Genomic DNA, 19,918 nt, shown 5'->3' on the forward strand with positions numbered 1-19,918 from the left:
GTAGCACAAATTCATTCAGCAATAACTAATAGAAATTGTCCATGAATTAATAAACCATGATCCTACACACACACATTTTGGAATACGAGAACATGGAATCATGACAATGCTACCATTTACTATTCCAAATCCCCAAGCGAACATGAATATCATATCGAATTATCAAACCATCAAAATAATTAGGGACAATTCTAAACATTGCATATTTTAACCATATCCAAGAGAACCTATATTCCAGCAATTGTCAAATTTGATTAAATTTAATAGTGTCAACCAAACAAACAAGATCTCACTCATCGAGTCGACATTACCATGACCATCAAAATTTATCCAGAAGATCCTCATATTTCCACAAGTCTCAAGACGCTTCATGACTGATATCCATCAGTTACTAATTTCTCAGGGAAGTAATGGGAATAGTAGCAGTAAACTAGAAGAAAGCAGAAAAGGCCAGTATATCACCGGCCCTGCACCATGTTCGTGGGGTTGAGACCGAGCAGCATGTTGTTCCCGCCAGGAAGGTAGACAACATTGGGCGACCTGGAGAGGGTGGCAGCGATCTCCCTTGCAGCCTCGATCCTCCTGAGCTCGAGAATCCCCGTGCCGACAGCAGCGGTGGCATCAGAGATGAGCTTGGCAGCCTCGCTCTCTCCCTCGGCACGGATGACCGCAGCCCGGCGCTCCTGCTCCGCGCGCGCCACGAGGAACTTGGACCGCTCGGCCTCCTGCTGGGCGACCTGCTTCTTCTCGACGGCCTGGGAGAACTCGGCGCCGTAGGAGAGGTGGGTGATGGCGACGTCGTCGAGGACTATGTTGAAGTCGCGGGCACGGCGGACGAGGGCGTCGCGGACGAGGGCGGAGACGTGGGGCCGCTCGGTGAGGAGCTGGTCGGCGTTGAACTGGGCGACGACGGCCTTGAGGACCTCGTTGCCGATGGACGGGAGGACCTTCTCGTCGTACTCGGTGCCGAGGGAGGTGAAGATGGTGGGGAGGCGGGGTACGTCGGGGCGGGAGAGGAGGCGGAGAGTGAGGTTGACCATCTGGAGGTCCTTGGTGCCGGACTTGGAGGTGAAGGTGTGGGGGCGGGTGCGGATGTCGAAGATGTAGGGCTTCTGGAGCCAGGGGATCAGGAAGTGGGTTCCCTCGCCGACAGTCTCGTCGAGGACTCCCCGGAACCGGTCAAAAAGGACGGCGCGCTCGCCGCCGTCCACGGTGTAGAGGGACGCATTCACCAGGCTGGCGCCGACGCCGAGGCCTATCGCCGCCCGGGCCAAGTTCGTCAGGAACGACGCCGCCGCCTGCCCGCCGCCGGCCGCCATTTCGATCGACCGCTGTTGCTCGGGTGACGAAAACCCTAAACCCGCAATTTGCGGTCAGGCGTTTTGTTTGCCTGCAGAGGAGGAAGGAGAATGGGGGTACGGTGCTCCGCAGGGTCAGCTGAGGGTCTAGAATACTCTTATTGATGGTGACGATGGATCAAGGCCGTCTGATTCATGGACTTCCATGTTCATGATTTTGCGAGGCCCTCATGAAATGAACACAAAAATAAAAAAATGGAGTGTTTTTATTTGTTAAATTCCCCAAAAAAGTGTCTTTTATTTGTAAAATCTTATGTCATCAAGGAATCACGTTATGGTAATTTTCTTCATGATTATGAGGTCGGGGGTATTGATAGTAATAAAATATGATAGATTTTCTTTAAAGTATTATAAACAACGATTTAGTGAGATTAATGAGATCGTAAACCAAATACAAGATTAGGGGAAGATGGTGTTTGTTGAGAAGGTTGGTTAGATCAAGCAGCAAGATAAAAATGGTGGAGCCCGGAAGAAGTTTGACAAGTTCGACCGAGAGACATTTTTCTATTCTCAACGAAAGGGTTAATGACTATTGAAATCTTCTTTGAGCCAAAATAGTCAATGGAATAAAAACTGATAATAACCTAAAATTTTAGATATAAACTAGAAATATTTGGTTCAGCGTCAAGAAGGCCCAAAGTCAAAGGACAAAAATAAAGTGGACAATTTTTTTCTGACATTTTCAAAAATTCTATCTATTTTCAGAATTTGCAGAAAAAGAGGAGTTCGATTTTCTTGTTTTTGCAATAATGTTCAATTTGAAATTTTCTAGCTCATTGTAACAGTACCATGTAACTAGCCCGAAAGAGGCTAGTAGGCTAGAAAATTTTATTATAAATCTTCCCCATAAGAACAAACAATCAGACAATTTTCATGAAAATGGTAAATTTTATGCCACAACAGAGGCCTACCATAATGACCCTTCCTTTAGTTCTTAGACTAGAAGGGCTTTTGAACATCCCACCTCACAGCTGCCTGTTGGAAGAAAAATAAGCCAATTGCTTATGCAAGAGGTAGTGGTCCGTAGAATAAATATTTTTTATATATTTTCATACCGCTCATATGTTAGCTAAAGCTTTTTTTTTCACTATTTATATATTTATGATAACCTAAAAGAGAGAGGTTATGAAAATTAGAATACTTTGTTGCTTCATACTTGACTCACCATTTATACACCTTCTAGGGCATAATAATTTTATATTAAAAAAAAGTCAAACGATCCACACAAGCCTTAATGGTAAAAGCAAAATTATGAGATTCAGTCCTATTCTCTGGCATAACAGCAACAAAATGCAAAATGTAGTATATTTTTACTACAAGCTTCACTTCTATCATTACTTTGATCTAGATTTGAAATTGTATGGAAAGTCAAATAATTACTATTTTTGTAGATATGAAAATTTGTTCAAAGTCAAAAATAGTGATTTTAGAATTCGGCGGGCAATTATTCTTTTGCCATTCGAATTGCCTATAAAGATGTTGAAAATATTAGAACAAATAATAAAATATCTGATGTAGAATTTATTCAGAATAAAATAATTAGTGAATAGAAAACTTTCATTAACCGGTAGTAGAATAATTTAACAAGTAAATAAAATAATAAAGAATGATATTGAGAAGTGGCCTGAGAGATGGAGGCACGTCTATGATGCTATCTTTGAAGTAGTTTAAGCCCTTCATGCTGCATTGGGTTCTTGTGCACATCTACTCCAGAGATACAACTATACTTGCCACCTACCGAACTAGCATTCATTTACATGGAATGATGAACTTCAAATAGGCAGCTTTCTGACCCTCTTAATTCTTATAAAATATTAAATAGAGAAACGAGAATAAAGAAATAAAGAGATATTGAATATACCCAAAGAACAGGAGATAAAGAGAGAGAGAGATATTGAATATAGAGATAAAGAGCACGATCATCAGTGAAGCCTTTGCCAACTGAAAATATCTCCCCATTACAAGAGAGGACTTTTGCTCCCTCTTTACCCCTCATCTATCAGCCTCTTCTTTTCAAGTCCCTCTAGTTTCAGAGTTGCACCTTCCTGTCTTGCTTTTCTTCTCCATATTTAACCTCATTTCATATTCATGACTCCGTCTAGAACCGAAAAGTATTTAGAAAATCCATAAGACAAAATGGTACCTGTCCAATCTAGGGTTGAGGATCCAAAGCAAGGCATGTTCTCAGAAGAAAATGTCTCTTCTTTTGCTGGTGAAGATAACAACTTCCCCTGTCCACCAACACTAGAAAAACCTCAAATTTGCATGCATCAAAAAAAATAAGTGGTGGAAAATGGGCCAAAATTGAAAACAATTCTGCGTACTTAAATTTGCCTTGCTAGCGCAACCACCCCCAATGGGCAATCTAGGGGGCTTAAACAGGAACGATGATGTTTAGTATCCATGAGATTTTTAACAAAAATGGTAACTGAAAGCAATTCCAACCCTGTTCTGGACTGAGGGTATAATTGGCCTGCTTTTGTGTAAGAGACCAAAGAAAACCAAAATCTGATCTTCTGATTCATTTATGAGGGGGCAAAACACAAATACAGTTTTACTGCCTCCTTCCCCTCCCCTTCTTCGAAGCCTGCTGCTCCACCTGTTCCTTGCCTGATACTTCTGATATGTCAGCTGCAAAATCAAGAAGAAAACCAATGTGCAAAACCTTAAATGAGTGAACTTTTTGTTAGCAAGCATTACTAGGATGTGATCAAGGAACAATACCATCAGGGCCACGGGCCATCAAAGTGAAGAATATGTTGTTGAGCTTCTCCATCTTTTTTGCATCCTGGGCCTGGTCTGTCTTGAACTTCAGACACTGCAAATATCATGTTCTTTGTATCAGTGAACCTAGGATACATTGAAGATTACTTGGTTGGTTACTGTGAATGCTGATGCAAAAATAGACTTCATGCAAACTAAAGCTTGCCTAACATATTTTAAAAAGAATTATACAACTTTTCTTACAAAATACACATAAAAAAAGAATTCACAAATTTAATAGCAAAAAATTCCCAAAATTGACCAAATGGCACATGTTTCACTAATGCTTACTTTCTTCACTTTTAAGGTGTACTCCACTGCCACTGTAAATAGATCCAGAAGTTATATTGAGCCTAGATATATTAAACGGCATTGTAGATATAGCATTCATTAGACATTGCTCCCATTGTTGACCATGTTTGTGAAACTTTCTAGAGTATCCAAAAACCTGCACTGTCTCCCAATAGAAGTTTGTGTATCTGATATAAAGTCAGAGAGGGTGTATGTTCATGAGAAATTTGAGAAAATCACTTACATCAACAAAAATGATAAAAAAAGAAAAAGAACTAGTAGCATGAATTTGAAACAATAGGAAAAAACAAATTAAAGGTGGAACTTAGCAAATTGTTTTAAAAGACTAATAAAAAAATGAAATGCACAACAATGCATGGATTATCCATAAAATATAGTCAAAGATTTCAAAAAAATAAAAAAACGCAAAACAGCCAAAATAGTGCAAATGAAATTCTAAAAATAAAATGAAGAATGACTGTAAACTTCTTCAACAGATTCAAGAATTGTTTGACAATGCTTGTGTATCATTACAAAATTCCAAGCAAAAAATGCCATCCCTCCTCCTTACAGATTAAAATGGTAAAATTTTAGCTTCAAAATTTGTTAAGTTTGGTAGAAGAGAATGGTTGCCATCAAGGTCCACCGTACCGGGTTCGGTAGGCGTACCGGTTGCCTACCGGACCGGTACGGGCCGGTTCGTACCGTGCTCCGGGCGGTACGAACCGGGAAGCTCTTCCCCGCCGGAACCGGGGAAGAAGAAGAGAACCAGAGAGAGCGCGGGGAAGAGAGGGAGAGAGCCCACCTTCGGCCGCCATCGGAGAGCCGCGGAGGGGCGTCGGAGGCCGGTGGGGGGCGGCGGAGCCCGCGGGGGCGCTGCGGAGGCCGCGGCCGCGGCCGCGTCACTGTTTCGAAAGAAACAGGGGACGCGGCCGCATTTTTTAATTTGGGGATTTTAAGTGAAGTCGGCACATCGGTTGCCGACTTCACTTAAAAATCCCCAAATTAAAAAATTTGGAAATTTTTAAGTGAAGTCGGCAACCGATTTGCCGACTTCACTTAAAATCCCTAAATTAAAAAATTCCCCAAATTAAAAAACGCGGCCGCGTCACTGTTTCGAAAGAGCCCCCGCGGGCTCCCCCGCCCCCCGCCAGGCTCCGCCGCCCCCCACCGGCCTCCGACGCCCCTCCGCGGCTCTCCGATGGCGGCCGAAGGTGGGCTCCCTCCCTCTCTTCCCCGCGCTCCCTCTTTTTCTCCTCGTCTTCTTCGTCTCCGGCAAGGAACCGGCCTGTACCGGTTTCCACGGCTCCGCCGTACCGGTAGCTGGCCGGACCGGTTCGGCATACGCTGGTTGCCATCAATGAATGATGAGTAAAAACAATATAAGGTTAGTTGATGTTAAACATGATTTTCAAAAGAAATTGTTACATTTAGATTGTTTTAGTGAAATGTAAATGTAACAGTTCATGCTCAAGAGCGCACATGATTGATGACTGAAGTTCCACAAACTAGATTGTCAGAGCAAATAATGCAACAGAATAGTAATCATGTAATTTTCTTAAGTTGAATTCCAGTAATCAAGTATCTGTATAATTTTTCAGGCTCGATATGTCAAGATAAAAACTTGCAAGTTCCATGCTTTTACTGTTAAGGCAAATTAAGGATCTGAGAACCTTGGATTGAAAATAGGATAGTGCATTATAGAAAGAAGAATCTATAAATCATATTCAAAGAAATAAAATGAGTCATCTTCGAAGAGAATCTTAAATGTGCCCATCAGTGAAAATTGAAGTTAAGACCTTCATTCTTTTCTCTGTACACATTTAGCTTCTCTCAGTTACACTATAATACAAGACGTTGCCAGACAATTTTCGCAGCTATGTACAAATTATTCTAATCATGCAGCAATGTCAGCGATAACTGGGCTGTCAAGATCATTATGTTTAGAGCTTTGCCACAATACAGATCTCCCTAAAATCTTCTTCAAACATTTGTTTTCTTAGCACAACAAATGACATCATTCTGTACTCTCTACGACTAAACTCTCCCCTTCATCTGGCAGAAGCAACTAAGCATTTGATAGCAATGACTCCAAAGTTGACCTTGCCATGAGGATAGAAGAAGTATCTTCCCTGATGGAGGATGAGCATTAATGGCAGCATAGGTCAGTCTCCGAAAAAAATCCCAAAAAATAAAAAAAGAACAAGATAATTTCCAAATCAGTTCTTAGAACACCCACTGCAAATGTCATAAATAGTGGTGCAGAATCATCTGGTGGAAGTTCACTGAATTTCATGAGAACCATGCATTCCACACTATAAGGTCATTCTGTGTTTATACTAGTAATGGGCATCGGGCCGTGCCGGGCCGGCCCGGCCCAGGCCCACCGGGCCACGGTCTAAACGGGCCGTGCCTGGCCCGGCCCGCTTCGTTAGGACTCCTATAAATTGAGGGGTATTTTGGGAAAAAAAATTGGACTCCTATAAATACCCCTTTCCTCCCTCATTCTCACCACACCAAACCAACTATTCTCTCCTTCTCTACTACTATTATTTCTCTCTTCTAAAGTGCTCTTCTAGCAATTTAATTTTTAGTTTGCATTTAGCAAGTGTTCAAGTGCTACACAATAGGAGGTTCCTGTTGAGAAGAGAAGGTCACTCCTGTTGAGAGCACAAGAGGAAGCTCAGAATCTCGGCTCTGCCTCTGCCCTCTGACCCTCTACTCAATTCCTCCTTGTGGTTAGTTTTTATTTTTGAATTCATCAATTTAGATATGTCATCTTTTGAGGAAAGTCATTTTGGCATTCCTCCTGTTTCTGAGGGAGAAGAAACTAATCCCCAACCCCATGTTCCTAGTTTCTCTAGAACTAGTGAACCGAGTGAAGATCAAACCTCTTCTCGTAAGAGGACTAGTGCTGTATGGAATGAATTTGATAGAATTATGGTTGATGGAGTCTGGAAAGCAAAATGTAAAAAATGTGCCAAACTTTATAGTTGTAGTAGTCGTGGGGGAACAGGCCATTTAAAAAGACATCAAGAGAGTCATAGGATGCATGATTCTCATGCTCAAACTCAAAGTACCCTTAATATACAAGGAGGATCACTTGTAGGTAATTTTGCATATAATCAAGAAAATCAAAGAAAAGCACTTGTAAAATGGATAGTTAAGGATGAATTACCTTTTAGTTTATGTGAATCTTTTAATTTTGAAGAATATGTTCAATTAAACCTATAACCTGCTTACAAAAGAACTAGTAGGCGTACATTTAGAAGAGTAACTATGACTAACTTTTTAGCAATGAGACAAAGTTTAATTGAAACACTCTCTACTTTAAATGTAAAAATTTCATTAACTTCTGATATTTGGTCAGCATCTGTAGGTAGTAATTGTTTTATTGCCATTACTGCTCATTATATTGATAATGATTGGCAATTAAATAAACGTATTCTTGCTTTTCGTGCTTTTGATTTTCCACATTCTGGGTAACAAATTTCAAATGTCATTTATCAAACTGCATGTTCATATAATATTAATGATAAAATTATGTCTATTACTTTTGATAATGCATCTAATAATAATTCTGCTGTTACATTATTAAAGGACTCATTGCATCCCATGTTAAATGGAAATTTATTGCATATTAGATGTGCATGTCATATCTTAAATCTTTCTGTTCAAGCTGGCATGGGCATGATTCAAGATGTGATTTCAAAAATTAGAAATGCAGTTTCTTTTATTCATGCTTCAAGATCAAGACTTCAAGAATTTAAGGAACTATGTATAAATCATGGTAAACGTTTTAAAAAATTTAAACTTGATGTAATTACTCGTTGGAACTCAACATATAGCATGATACATGATGCATACCCATATAAAAACTTATTAAGTGCATATATTAATGATCGTGGATTAGGCTTTACATTGACTGAAACTGATTGGAATAAAGAAAAAATTTTCGAAGATTTTTTGCTTAGTTTTTATAATGCTACCAATGTTCTTTCTGGTATTTATTATCCAACTTCATGTTCATTTTTACAACAAGCATATATAATTAGTCAAAAATTTGCAGAACATAGATATGATGATGTTTTAATGCCTATTATTGAACAAATGGAATCTAAATGGAATGAGTATTGGGACAAGATATGTCCTATGCATAACTTAGCTGCTGTATTTGATCCAAGAGTTAAATTGAATGGCGTGCTAATTTTACTTGATGCATACTGTGAAAATATTATTCAAGATCCTGAACCTGCTAAAATTGAGGCAAAACAACTTCTTTATGATATTTATGCTATATATGATGAAAAAATTCGTGGATCTAGATTCTCCGTACAAAGCTCTATTTCTTCTTCTAGTAGTTCTCGTTCGTCATCTATTTTTTCATTCATTGCACAGAGAAAACACACACATGCTTCAAGTTCATCTTCATCTTCTTCATCTTTAAGTAGTGAACTAGAATTTTATTTACGAAATGATCTTCAGTCTGCATATGATGAAAATCAAATAGAGAGTCTGGATGTATTATCTTGGTGGAAGAGTGTTAAAAATCAATATCCTGTTATGTCTGCAATTGCACGCGATATTTTAGCTGTGCCGATGTCCACGGTAGCATCGGAATCCGCTTTTAGTGCAGGTCGGCGTGTTCTTGACGAAAAGAGAAATAGGATGATTGGCGAAACGGTTGAGATGCTTCTCTACTTCAAAGATTGGTTGGATGCTGAGGCGAGACTTCAAGATAAAGGTGGACATAATACAACATCCTCTGATGATGATGATACAAACACTACTGAATAGTGAATACTGAATCACTGATGATTAGTAAGATTTCTTAATTTTTTATAATTGTACATTTTTATTTTTTTAATTGTTAAAGTGAGTCATCTCTATTTTTTCTCCTTTCTTATTGTATTCTGGAGGTCAGACCAAGGTCTAAACCTCCCTTCATGTACCATTTTGATTTAAATTAATAAACTGGTAGGGGTCTATGCCAAACCCCCCACCATTAAGGTAGCTTTATATTTATAAATCCTTAGTTTTCAATATTTATTAATTTATTAAAAAAAATTTATGAAGCATTTATTTTAAGGGAGACGGGCCGTGCCTGGCCCGGCCCAGGCCCGGTTCAGGCCCTTATGGGCCGTTCCGGGCTGGCTCGCGGGCCGTGCCCGGCCCAGGCCCTTATGGGCCGTGCCGGGCTGGCCCGCGGGCCGTGCCGTGCTTGGCCCGCGGGCCGTGCCGTGCTTGGCCCGCGGGCCGTGCCAGCCCAAGCCCTAATGGGCCGTGCCGGGCTCGGCCCGCGGGCCAGAAAAGTGTGACCCAGCCCGGCCCCCTTGAATGGGCCGTGCCTGGCACGGCCCGGTACTCGTGCCGGGCTGTGCCGGGCCATGGGCGGCCCGGCCCAGTGCCCAACTCTAGTTTATACGAATAAAACTAGTAACTACCGACCGCCATTTTGAGGATCTACTAAATCATCTGAAAAACATCCACTAGCATCCACTCTTTCCACAAACACAAAAGTAAATAAAGATGCATTACCTGTTCATAAAATCACTTGTTGAACTACGCATAATCACCTTTTTCTTGTAACCATAATTAGCAAAGAAGTTTCCCAACTAAAATACATATTTTAAATGACTCAAGCATAAGAGCCTCATTTAAATTAAGTAATAGAAGAAGATTTTACTCACAATCAAACAAAAGAAATTAGGAATTCATGTGCTTTATTGTAGTTCAAGTCCAAATCTCTTCCATTAATTTTTATTAAAATTGTAATTTCTTCAATAGGAAAAAGGAAATCAATAAAGTTGCTTATATCATTAAATATGATTCATTCTATGCAGATATAGGAAGGGTAATTGAACAAAGATCAACAGAGGATATCCTTCTAGAGGGGAAAATGTCAGCATACATTCTTTATTGACTTGGAGAAAGCATACAACAGATATCAAGAAGGGAAATTTTTTGGATTTATGAAGGAAATATTTATATAAGAGTTACATTAAAACCATTAAGGACATTTATGCAAGAGAAGCTATAAGCTTTAGGAGTTCCTTACTGCATGCAACAAGTGTATTTCTAGTCACGGTAAACCCGTACAACTGCACCAAGGATTCGCAGTTAGCCTATTCCTTTTTATACTAATTACAAGAAAACTTGCTTTTAAAATTTGCAAAAAGTATTATGGCATATATTATTTGCATAGGTTATAATTTTGAATGGCAAAAGAGTAACAAATGATATGCTAAATTGAAAATATGAAATAAAACTTTAGGGGAAAAAGCTATGGAGCCATGCCTATCTTCTCTACATGGTCTCCCGCTCTTTTAGAAATCAGATAGTCTGGTTATGTGAGAACCACTCTTTTAGAAATTGGGTAGTCTGGTTATGTGAGAAACATTACAACTATACCCTCTAAATCCCATCCAACTTTTGAAATGGAAAAGAAGAAGAAGAAGAAGAAAAAGAAGAAAGTCTGTCAATCTCTCTACCTCAACCAAATTCTACATCAAGGAAACCTACCTCTCCCTCCCTCCCTTATCTTTCTCATTTCTATCTTGCTATAATGCAAGCCCAATCCTTTTTATTCCTCTTTCTGAACCCCATCTACGTCTCTTCTGAAACCACCTCTCTCTCACTATCTGTCTTCTAAAAACTCAGAGAACCATCCTCAGAAAATCTCTGTGTGTGTGTGTGTGTGATGAACTCAAAAAGCCCCCACCAACTCCATATAAACAAGTTTCCACATTTTTATCTTGAAATTCTATCTTCATTCGTCCATAATCATTGGGAACAAAATTTCAAATTTGATGATTTGATGTAGAATTGGCTACAAGTAATTATTTATGAGAGAAGGCTAGAAATAATTATTATCAACTAAAACTTTATGAATGCAAGTTATTTTTAATGCATCTGATCATCACTTGTAAATATCAAATCATGGAAAATCAAATGCATTGCAGAAGTTGAAATTATCCTTCCTACAAAACGAGGAAAAGGAATTGAATCAATATTACCTACTAAATGATCTTTGATCTAGATTAGGTTGCTGCATGGAAGGTATCTTACTCCCACCTCTTGCAATTGTTAAGGGGTCCTAACACAGAAACTAGAAGGATAGTGGATCAATGTTGGAAAGGAAAGACAAGGTGGGAAGGGGAAGACAGAGGAGAGGAAATTGGAGCAAGAGAAAATAAAAATGTAGGAGGGCACAATTGAAAGGTTGCTTCCTATGACCCTTAGCTGAACCGGAAAGGCCGGTTTTCCTCGTGATTGCAGGTACCTAGCCCTGCAGTAGCCAATCAGGGGGTGTCAGGGATTCACATGGAAAACTTATGCAAGGCTACCTATTATTGCTCAAACTTTGGAGAACAAAGATATCACTAATCAGCTCTGTTATATGAAAAATAATGGAAAGATAGATGAAAACAAATATGTTTTCATGTGATCATAACAGAACTTTGTAGAACAGTGCTTCTAAGGTATCATGTGATTATGGAATATCTTGGCAAGTAAGAAACTTATAGAACAATGATAGACCTACAACATTATATAGCCAAAAATGTTGGGCAATATAAAGGGTCCAGGAAAACAAGCTGAATGTAACAGAACTGATGATGTTTAGATGGATGCATGATAACAAAAGAATAGAATGAGAAATGAATATATTAGAGAAGATGTAGGGATCATACCAATTAAGAACAAAGTGCTGCAGAATTAATTGAAATTGTATGGGTATGCACAGGGGCTTCCAGTATAAAGAGGTGTTTTGTGTGTGTGTGTGTGTGTGTGTGTGGGGGGGGGGGGGGGGGGGGTGTTGTATTTCAATCTTTGTTGAAGGATGTACAAAAAAGAAGGAAAGACTAAGAGACATGGATGACAGTTTTGAGGAAGGACATTTAAACCCTTGACGGTCTTGAGAGAGGACACTAAGAATCTTGAAATAACATCGTATGTTTCCTAGAATAGGAACATTTGATGAACAAGGATTCTTAAAGCTAACCCCAAATAGTCAAGATAAGTTTTGATGATTATGGTTGTGGTATAGTCAAGAAATTTTATCAGCAATTACCGAGACCCAAGGATGTTACATAGGGATGTTCATATCAGGGAGCATGCAACATGGCTCATCAACAACAGTAACTAACACATGCAATAAATCCTCTTCAAATCTCTATGTGAAGCGACGCATTCCAACCATCCAAGCAAGTCCACCAACCCAATATCAACATTAACTGAATGTACATGAATACAACTCCAAAATCCAAATATCATTCCAAAACATCATGCTCTTCAACCCACATCCCACCCTTTCTCAACAGAAAAGAGCTTCAACAACTCTGACAACTTTAGCTTCTAAAGATTCATTATATTCATGCTCATATTTTCATTGTACAAACTTCAACAAAAACAAGCTACAATACACTTAGCTTCTGCAAACTCTTCTATTGATCAATTATTTTGATCATAATATTATCCTGTTTAATTATTAGATCAATCTTTTCTTTATTGATGTCGTTACAAGAAAAAGAATTAAATCTCAATCCGTTCAAAGCACCTACCACAGTTAATCTGTAATTGTCATACTGTCCAGTTGACTAACTGCTGTCCATGGTAATATTTTAAGGAATGTGACACAGTATGACATATTATAATTGATACATACAGTTAGTTTAAAACTTTCATCAAATAGAAGCCAATATACATAACACACACACACACACACACATAGAAGCATATGAGAGCAATTATAATACACAGACAGTATAAGAAAAGGACTTTGCACTCACAACAGAATTATATCTTTGGTGTTGAAAATGGGAACATAAGCTAGTGGATGTGATCTTTCAGGCTAAAATGCCTATGTAAGAGAGAGAGATAGAGAGAGAGTCACATGTTTGACGGTCCCTTGTCTATGCATCAAGTCACTGAAAATCAGTACATAATATCATGTCACTAAAATTATATGTACCAAGAAGTTTTGATGCATAGAGGAGAGGCCCAACATGTGGTTTTTCGTATGTAGGAATGTTAGGCATTCTATAACACAATTTAGGATTAGCAATTTTCAACCACCAACAATAACTTTTGTATGGGCGTAAATTCCTCTCCTTACACCCTATGTGTATCAACTGCACCCTATATGTATAAAGAATACTTAGTTACATTTAGCTTGAAGTAACATTAAATATAGCTTCAAAGGAATACTCAGTCGAGGACTCATAAAACCAACCAAATAGTTGGAACAATGCTTGACAGTTAATAATTGTTGCAAACTAGAGACAATTGTCAAAATGAGTTAAGGCTAATAATATGCTATGATGGAAGGGGGACAACGGTCAAATTGTAGCTTATTCCTCATAATTGTCTTTAATGAGTTGACCTTTAACTTTAAAAAGCCAAGAGCTTCTTGGTGTGTGAAGCATGATAGAATGAGGGCATTAGGAATGCGTTACCTAGGACATAGACTGTTAGAGTTTTCTCATTAACAAAGATGGAAGTATATTATTTGTGTCATTGTATAACTATGATCATGGAGTTAAGATTTCAACAAAATTATATATCTAAGAGAACTTTGTTAGAAAAGACTGTTTTTATTCAATTGATGAAACATTTTCATTAGAAAGCCTTACTAAAATGCATATTTGATCCCAAAACTAGATAAATAAATTTTGACATGATAGTAAATGATGGGATTTGCTCCTAACTAATGTATTACCGCAAGAAACAAAAGAACAAATGCTAAAATTTGAAAATTTTGGACAACCTTCATGGGGATGGAGGTCTAAAGTTAAATTGATGAATCCCAGAAAGATGAGAGTTCAGAAAGCTAATATGAAAAGCATTTGATAAGGTTTTCATGGTTCATGATAACCTTTGTTGAAATGATCATAGGGATAAAGGAAAGCATAGTATATACATAACCAATTATACATATGGGTGAGATAAACCTTTACATTATCATGTTCAGTTCCATCATAAGCAGAACATGGGTAGATAACTGACTTGTGTCAATTTCTTTTAGAGGATGTTGATGGCAAACACATAAGTATAAAGTATGGACAAGAACCGATGCCCCTTATTTTGTATATAAATTCAGGAAATGCTCACATTCCAAATCATGACTAAATGATTACCCATATATATATATATGCAAAATAAATGAGATGTCCAAGAGTATGTTATCAAATCGTACAAATCAAAATTAGGACAGAGAGAAAACGAACATCATATACAGGCCATGCATTCACTTTTCCTATCTCAACTTACCCGATTCAAATTTAGAACACTCATCCTCCTAACTATTTATACGAGTTTGTGATGCAGCCATCGTAAACCAAATCAACGTGACATTGACCCATCCGGGAATTCCATAAGAATCAAGAATTGTCATACAATTTGTTCACACCTCTATTCTCAGCGGGCAAGCCAATCAATCTAATAGAGAATTGCACGATAAATTTCCAATTCACTACAAAATTTAAATAAATTACTAAAAATAAACCCTAGATTTTGAAGAGATTGCGAGAGGGTTTGGGAGTACACCTCACGGTTGTCGGTAACCTTGAGGATCAGCTTCCCGTCGCAGTGCCTATACTTCATCACGTACCGGGACTACTCGATCAAAGAGATTAAAATCAAAAGAACAAGAAAAAGAAGAGATCAAATGAAAGAGGAATTAAAAAGAAGGAAAGATAGGATTTAGAGGAATACCGACTGGGGATCCGCGCGAAAGAGCTGCACGGATCTCTCCACGAACTCGTCCCAAGAAGCGATGTAAACCATTGGAATCAGAAATTTGGGAGGCGCTGGGTGACGAAAACCCTGAACCCTCAATTTGCGGCCTGGATCTTTGTTTGCCTGGAGAGGAGGAAGGAGAATGGAGGTACGGTGCTCCGCAGGATCAGGGGAGGGTCTAGAATATTCTGATTGATTGGTAACGATAGATCAAGGCCGTCTGATACATGGACTTCCATGTTCATGATTATGCGCGGCTCTCATGAAATGAACATGAAAATAAAAAAAGTGGAGTGTTTTTTATTTGTTAAATTCCCAAAATAGTGTGTCTTTATTTGTAAAATTTTAGCGATGATAGCACAGGAGAAGGAGCCAACGGAAGGATCGTCTGGCAAATTTTATGTTATCAAGGAGTCACGTTAATGGTAAATTTTCTCATCATTCGGAGATCGGGTGTTGACAGTAACAAAATATGAAAGATTTTCTTTGGCAGTTTCACTTCCACCTGGATCTAAATATAAAATTTTATTAGAATTTTTTATAAATATATTTCCAAAAATTTAAATTTGTGAAAATATTTTTTTAAAATTTATATTTATTTCTGTGCCATCATAAAATATTGTTTTTGCATAAATATTTCTAATATAACAATTCTTCTAACGTAATTAATAAGAAATTTATTTATTTTAATTAAAAAATAAAATAAAATTTGGAAATTATTTTTTTATCTTTCATCGTAATCATCTTATAAATATTTTTTTTTTGCACATCTATCTATTAAGTATAAATGATGAATCAGCCTCTAACTAGTTGAAGGATGTGAGGATGTAGTCAATTGATGCTTTCTAGTACTTATTCCTAAGCCTCAATAGCGGGTGGTTCTATATACACCCCCCCTATTGCTAAGGACACCCCCCAAAAACCAAAAAAAAAATACCCAAACTAACCTTTAGTGTAATTACCATATTGCCCTTGAAATTTTCTTAGTACACCCCCCTTCCTCCTCCTCCGTTTCGTTTTGAAAAGAAAAAAAAAAACACCCCTCAAACCCCCCCTTAAACCCCTCGATCCATTTACATCGTTTAGGCGATCTTTGAAGGAGATTTAAGCCCCATTCGAAGCATGGACAAGCAACTAGTGATTTGGGACGAAGAATCGGCCGCAAAGGTACGTGTTCCACCTTGTTTCGAAATTTTTTTTTTTCACGGTTCGTGCTCCGTTCGGCACTGGATCGCCGAACAAAAGGCTTCTGTTCGGCTGAACAGTGCCGAACAGAAGCCTTCTGTTCGGCAACCCTCAACCGAACAGAAGCCTTCTGTTCGGCTGCACAGTGCCGGACAGAAGGCTTCTGTCCGGCACTGTGCAGCCGAACAGAAGGCTTCTGGTGCCAAATCGCGTGCCGTGCTGAATTTTGTGCCGAACAGATCCTCTGATTCATTAATTCTTGGTGATAAATTATTTTATATGTAGGGCTATGCTACAACCGAATCGAGTATAATTGGATCAGAATTTGTACTGGATTACACAAGCGAATTTACAACTTACGAGGTATTATAATGTATTGTGCAATTTTGTATTAGTTTAGCGAGCTATTTTTACAACTGTGTACTTACATAAATTGTTTAATGTATAGATCTTCAAGAGTAGAGAGGACTTGTGTAATTGGTGTCGTGAAGCTGGGAGGCGAAATGGTTTTGTTGTTGTAATCAAATCATCCGATGCAGGTACCATTTCTAAGAAACCCAGAATTACGTTAGGTTGTGAGAGGGGTGGGACGTACCGAACCAAAAAAGAAAAGCGAATAAAGACTGCCTGTGGGACAAAGAAGTGTGGATGCCCTTTTGCATTAAGAGGAAAGAAATTGGATACTGCGGATGATTGGATATTACTGGTCGTATGTGGAGTGCACAATCATCCCGCTGCAGAGAATCTGGAGGGGCACTCATATGCAGGGAGATTATCTGAGCAGGAGACGGAATTGTTAGTGGATATGTCGAAGAGTTTGGTTCGTCCAAAGGACATATTATCCACATTGAAGGAAAGAGATGCCCTCAATGTTACGACTATCAAGACTATCTACAATGTACGTCAACGGTTTAAGGTTGTAGAGAAAGCCGGGAGGTCTGAAATGCAACATCTATTAGGTAAATTATCAGAGGCTAAATATATTGAGTGGCATAGGAATTGTACTAATACGGATGTTGTGCATGACTTATTTTGGGCACACCCTGGCAGCATTGATTTGTTCCGTGCATTTCCCCGTGTGTTGATAATGGATTGCACGTACAAGACGAATAGGTATCGTCTTCCGCTATTAGAGATTGTGGGGGTGACATCTACTGACATGACATTTTCAATTGCTTTTGTATACTTAAATTCTGAGCGGGAAGAAAGCTATACTTGGGCATTAGAGAGATTGCGCAGTGTCATAGCTGATGATGTTTTGCCTGAGTTGATTGTTACAGATAGAGACTTGGCTTTGATGAATGCGGTATTTCCTACTGCTAGACATTTATTATGTAGATGGCATATTAGTAGGAATGTTTTGGCCAAGTGCAAAAAAATTTTCGAATTGAAGGAGAAATGGGATAAATTTATTATGAGTTGGAATGTACTAGTGCTGTCCTCCACGGAAGACGAGTATAATGATCGCTGGAGTGCACTGCAGAGAGAGTTCGGTACCTATCCAGATGCACTACAGTATGTGTCAGATACTTGGCTGAGCAAATACAAGGAAAGATTTGTTGCGGCGTGGACGGATACATGCAGGCACTACGAAAATGTGACGACAAATAGGTATCACAAATAAAGACTCATTTAATTTTAATTTGCCTCAATTGTTATATCTAACTTTCATTTGTTTACTAGGGTCGAGAGTGCACATGCAAAGCTCAAAAAGCAGCTTGGATCAAGCCAAGGAAGTTTCGAGTCATCTTGGACTAGAATACATGGATTGATTGAGTTGCAGCACAGCTCCGTTAAAGCCTCATTGGAGAAGAGTTTATTGGTAGTGCAGCACAACTTCAAGCCAGCTGAATTCAAAGAGTTGCGAGGTTTCATATCTATAAGTGCGTTAAATCATGTCCTCGCCCAATCGAAACGAGCCAATTCAGTTGGGTTTGATGATTCAAATTGTGGGTGCGCTATTCGACGCACACATGGTATACCATGTGCTCACCAGATTGCGCGGTACAGGGTGGAAGGTCGGCCCATTCCTCTCGACTGCATAGATCCTCATTGGAGGAAACTTGATATTCTGCCTACCCCCCCCCCCCCCCCCGTGCAGCCAATTCAGTTGAGTTGTGATGCAGAGTTAGATTTGATTGCGCTACGATTTAAGAAGTTAGATGGGGCTTCTCAATTGCAGATGATCAAGAAGTTACGAGAGATTGCAAGTCCAGATAGTACACCTCTTTTAGAGCCTGCAAAACGGAAGACCGGTTCACGTGGGCGCGCTTCAATGAAGGTTGATACGTCTACTCGACGTGACCCGTCTGCGTTTGAGTTGGTTCTATCTGGACAGGATAGTTATTCACCTGGTGTTGAGAAAGTTACCATCCGCAATCCATCTACTCAGATTCAAAAGAGGCGGCCCAAGCAAAAGGTAAGTACCAAATATTTATTTCCTTACAATAGGTATCACAACGTCTACGGGACGGTCCGTGCCGTGCCGGTATGTGATGTGCCGATACGGGACATGTCGGGACGTGCCGTGCCGAGATGTGCCGATACGGGACATGTCGGGATGTGCCGTGCCGAGATGTGCCGATACGGGACATGTCGGGACGTGCCGTGCCAAGATGTGCCGATACGGGATGTGCCGTGCCGAGATGTGCCGATACGGGATGTGCCGTGCCGAGATGTGCCGATACAGGACATGTCGGTACGTGCCATGCCGAGATGTGCCGATACGGGACATGTCGGGACGTGCCGTGCCGTGCCGGTACGGGATGTGCTGAGACGGATAACTATTTGGATATTTCTGCCATTGTTACATATTTTCTATCATTTGATATTATTTGCAGGTTTTTCGTACTAGAGCCCAGTCACATACGCCCATTATCTATATTGATGCTATTCCTTCTGCCTTGAGACCATACATCCAGCATATCAAGGATGTAAAAGCTGATGGGAATTGCGGATTTAGGGCAATAGCTGACTTACTGGGATTTGGAGAAGATGACTGGGTGCGTGTTAGGAAGGATTTATTGCAAGAGTTGCAATGTCATTCGGACCACTATCGCACATTATATGGTGTGGAAGGGACGATTGCTGAGATCACTCATGCATTATCATATTATGATGATTGTCCACCATATGACAGATGGATGACTATGCCGGACATGGGTCATCTTATAGCATCCTGCTATAATGTTGTCCTATACCATCTCTCGTTGCAACAATGTCTGACCTTCCTACCTCTCCGTTCTGTGCCAGTACCTCTTCTATCCCGCAATCGCTATCGGATTCGTAAATGGAAATTATTTTGTTGAGGTACTACGTTCACAACACTTGCGAATATTTAATTTTGCTTATTTAATTTTGCTTATTTATAATTTTGTAGCTATTAATATTTTCTTATTTCTAATTTTGAAGGTGTTCTTGTTGCCGGGACATCCCGTTCCGCCAGTAGCGACCAACTGGCAAAAATATCATCTTCCTTGTGCTACCGGATGGGAAAATTCATATGAAGCCCGGATTCAACAGTTCAAAGAGAGCATCTCACCTAATGTTATAATTAGCGAGACAGTAGAGTTAGATTGATTGTT

General features: G+C 39.4%; 3 protein-coding genes across 3 annotated transcripts; 1 reads left to right on the forward strand and 2 right to left on the reverse strand.

Annotated features, from left to right (window-relative positions):
- Nucleotides 1–232: 232 nt before the first annotated feature.
- On the reverse strand, nt 233–3,515 carry LOC120107735 (prohibitin-3, mitochondrial-like). Its single transcript, XM_039121162.3, has one exon. It carries the CDS (start codon nt 1,317–1,319, stop codon nt 459–461), a length of 861 nt encoding a protein of 286 aa, XP_038977090.3. The 5' UTR covers nt 1,320–3,515; the 3' UTR covers nt 233–458.
- A 147-nt stretch (nt 3,516–3,662) lies between these two features.
- On the reverse strand, nt 3,663–15,318 carry LOC120111649 (Signal recognition particle, SRP9/SRP14 subunit). Its single transcript, XM_039129344.3, has 4 exons — nt 15,126–15,318; nt 14,958–15,026; nt 4,083–4,176; nt 3,663–3,989 (listed from the first exon to the last, which is right to left on the reverse strand). The coding sequence occupies exons 1-4, from the start codon at nt 15,195–15,197 to the stop codon at nt 3,913–3,915; spliced, it is 312 nt and encodes a 103-aa protein (XP_038985272.1). The 5' UTR covers nt 15,198–15,318; the 3' UTR covers nt 3,663–3,912.
- Nucleotides 15,319–18,491: 3,173 nt separating this feature from the next.
- LOC149753439 (uncharacterized) lies at nt 18,492–19,642 on the forward strand. Its single transcript, XM_089931127.1, has 2 exons — nt 18,492–18,753; nt 19,175–19,642. Exons 1-2 carry the CDS (start codon nt 18,517–18,519, stop codon nt 19,640–19,642), a joined length of 705 nt encoding a protein of 234 aa, XP_089787253.1. The 5' UTR covers nt 18,492–18,516.
- Nucleotides 19,643–19,918: the final 276 nt, after the last annotated feature.

The sequence above is a fragment of the Phoenix dactylifera genome, chromosome 5 (assembly GCF_051530095.1).
Source record: "Phoenix dactylifera cultivar Ajwa chromosome 5, Ajwa_hap1_PhDact_Kaust_v1.1, whole genome shotgun sequence".
Classification (NCBI taxonomy): Eukaryota; Viridiplantae; Streptophyta; class Magnoliopsida; order Arecales; family Arecaceae; genus Phoenix; species Phoenix dactylifera.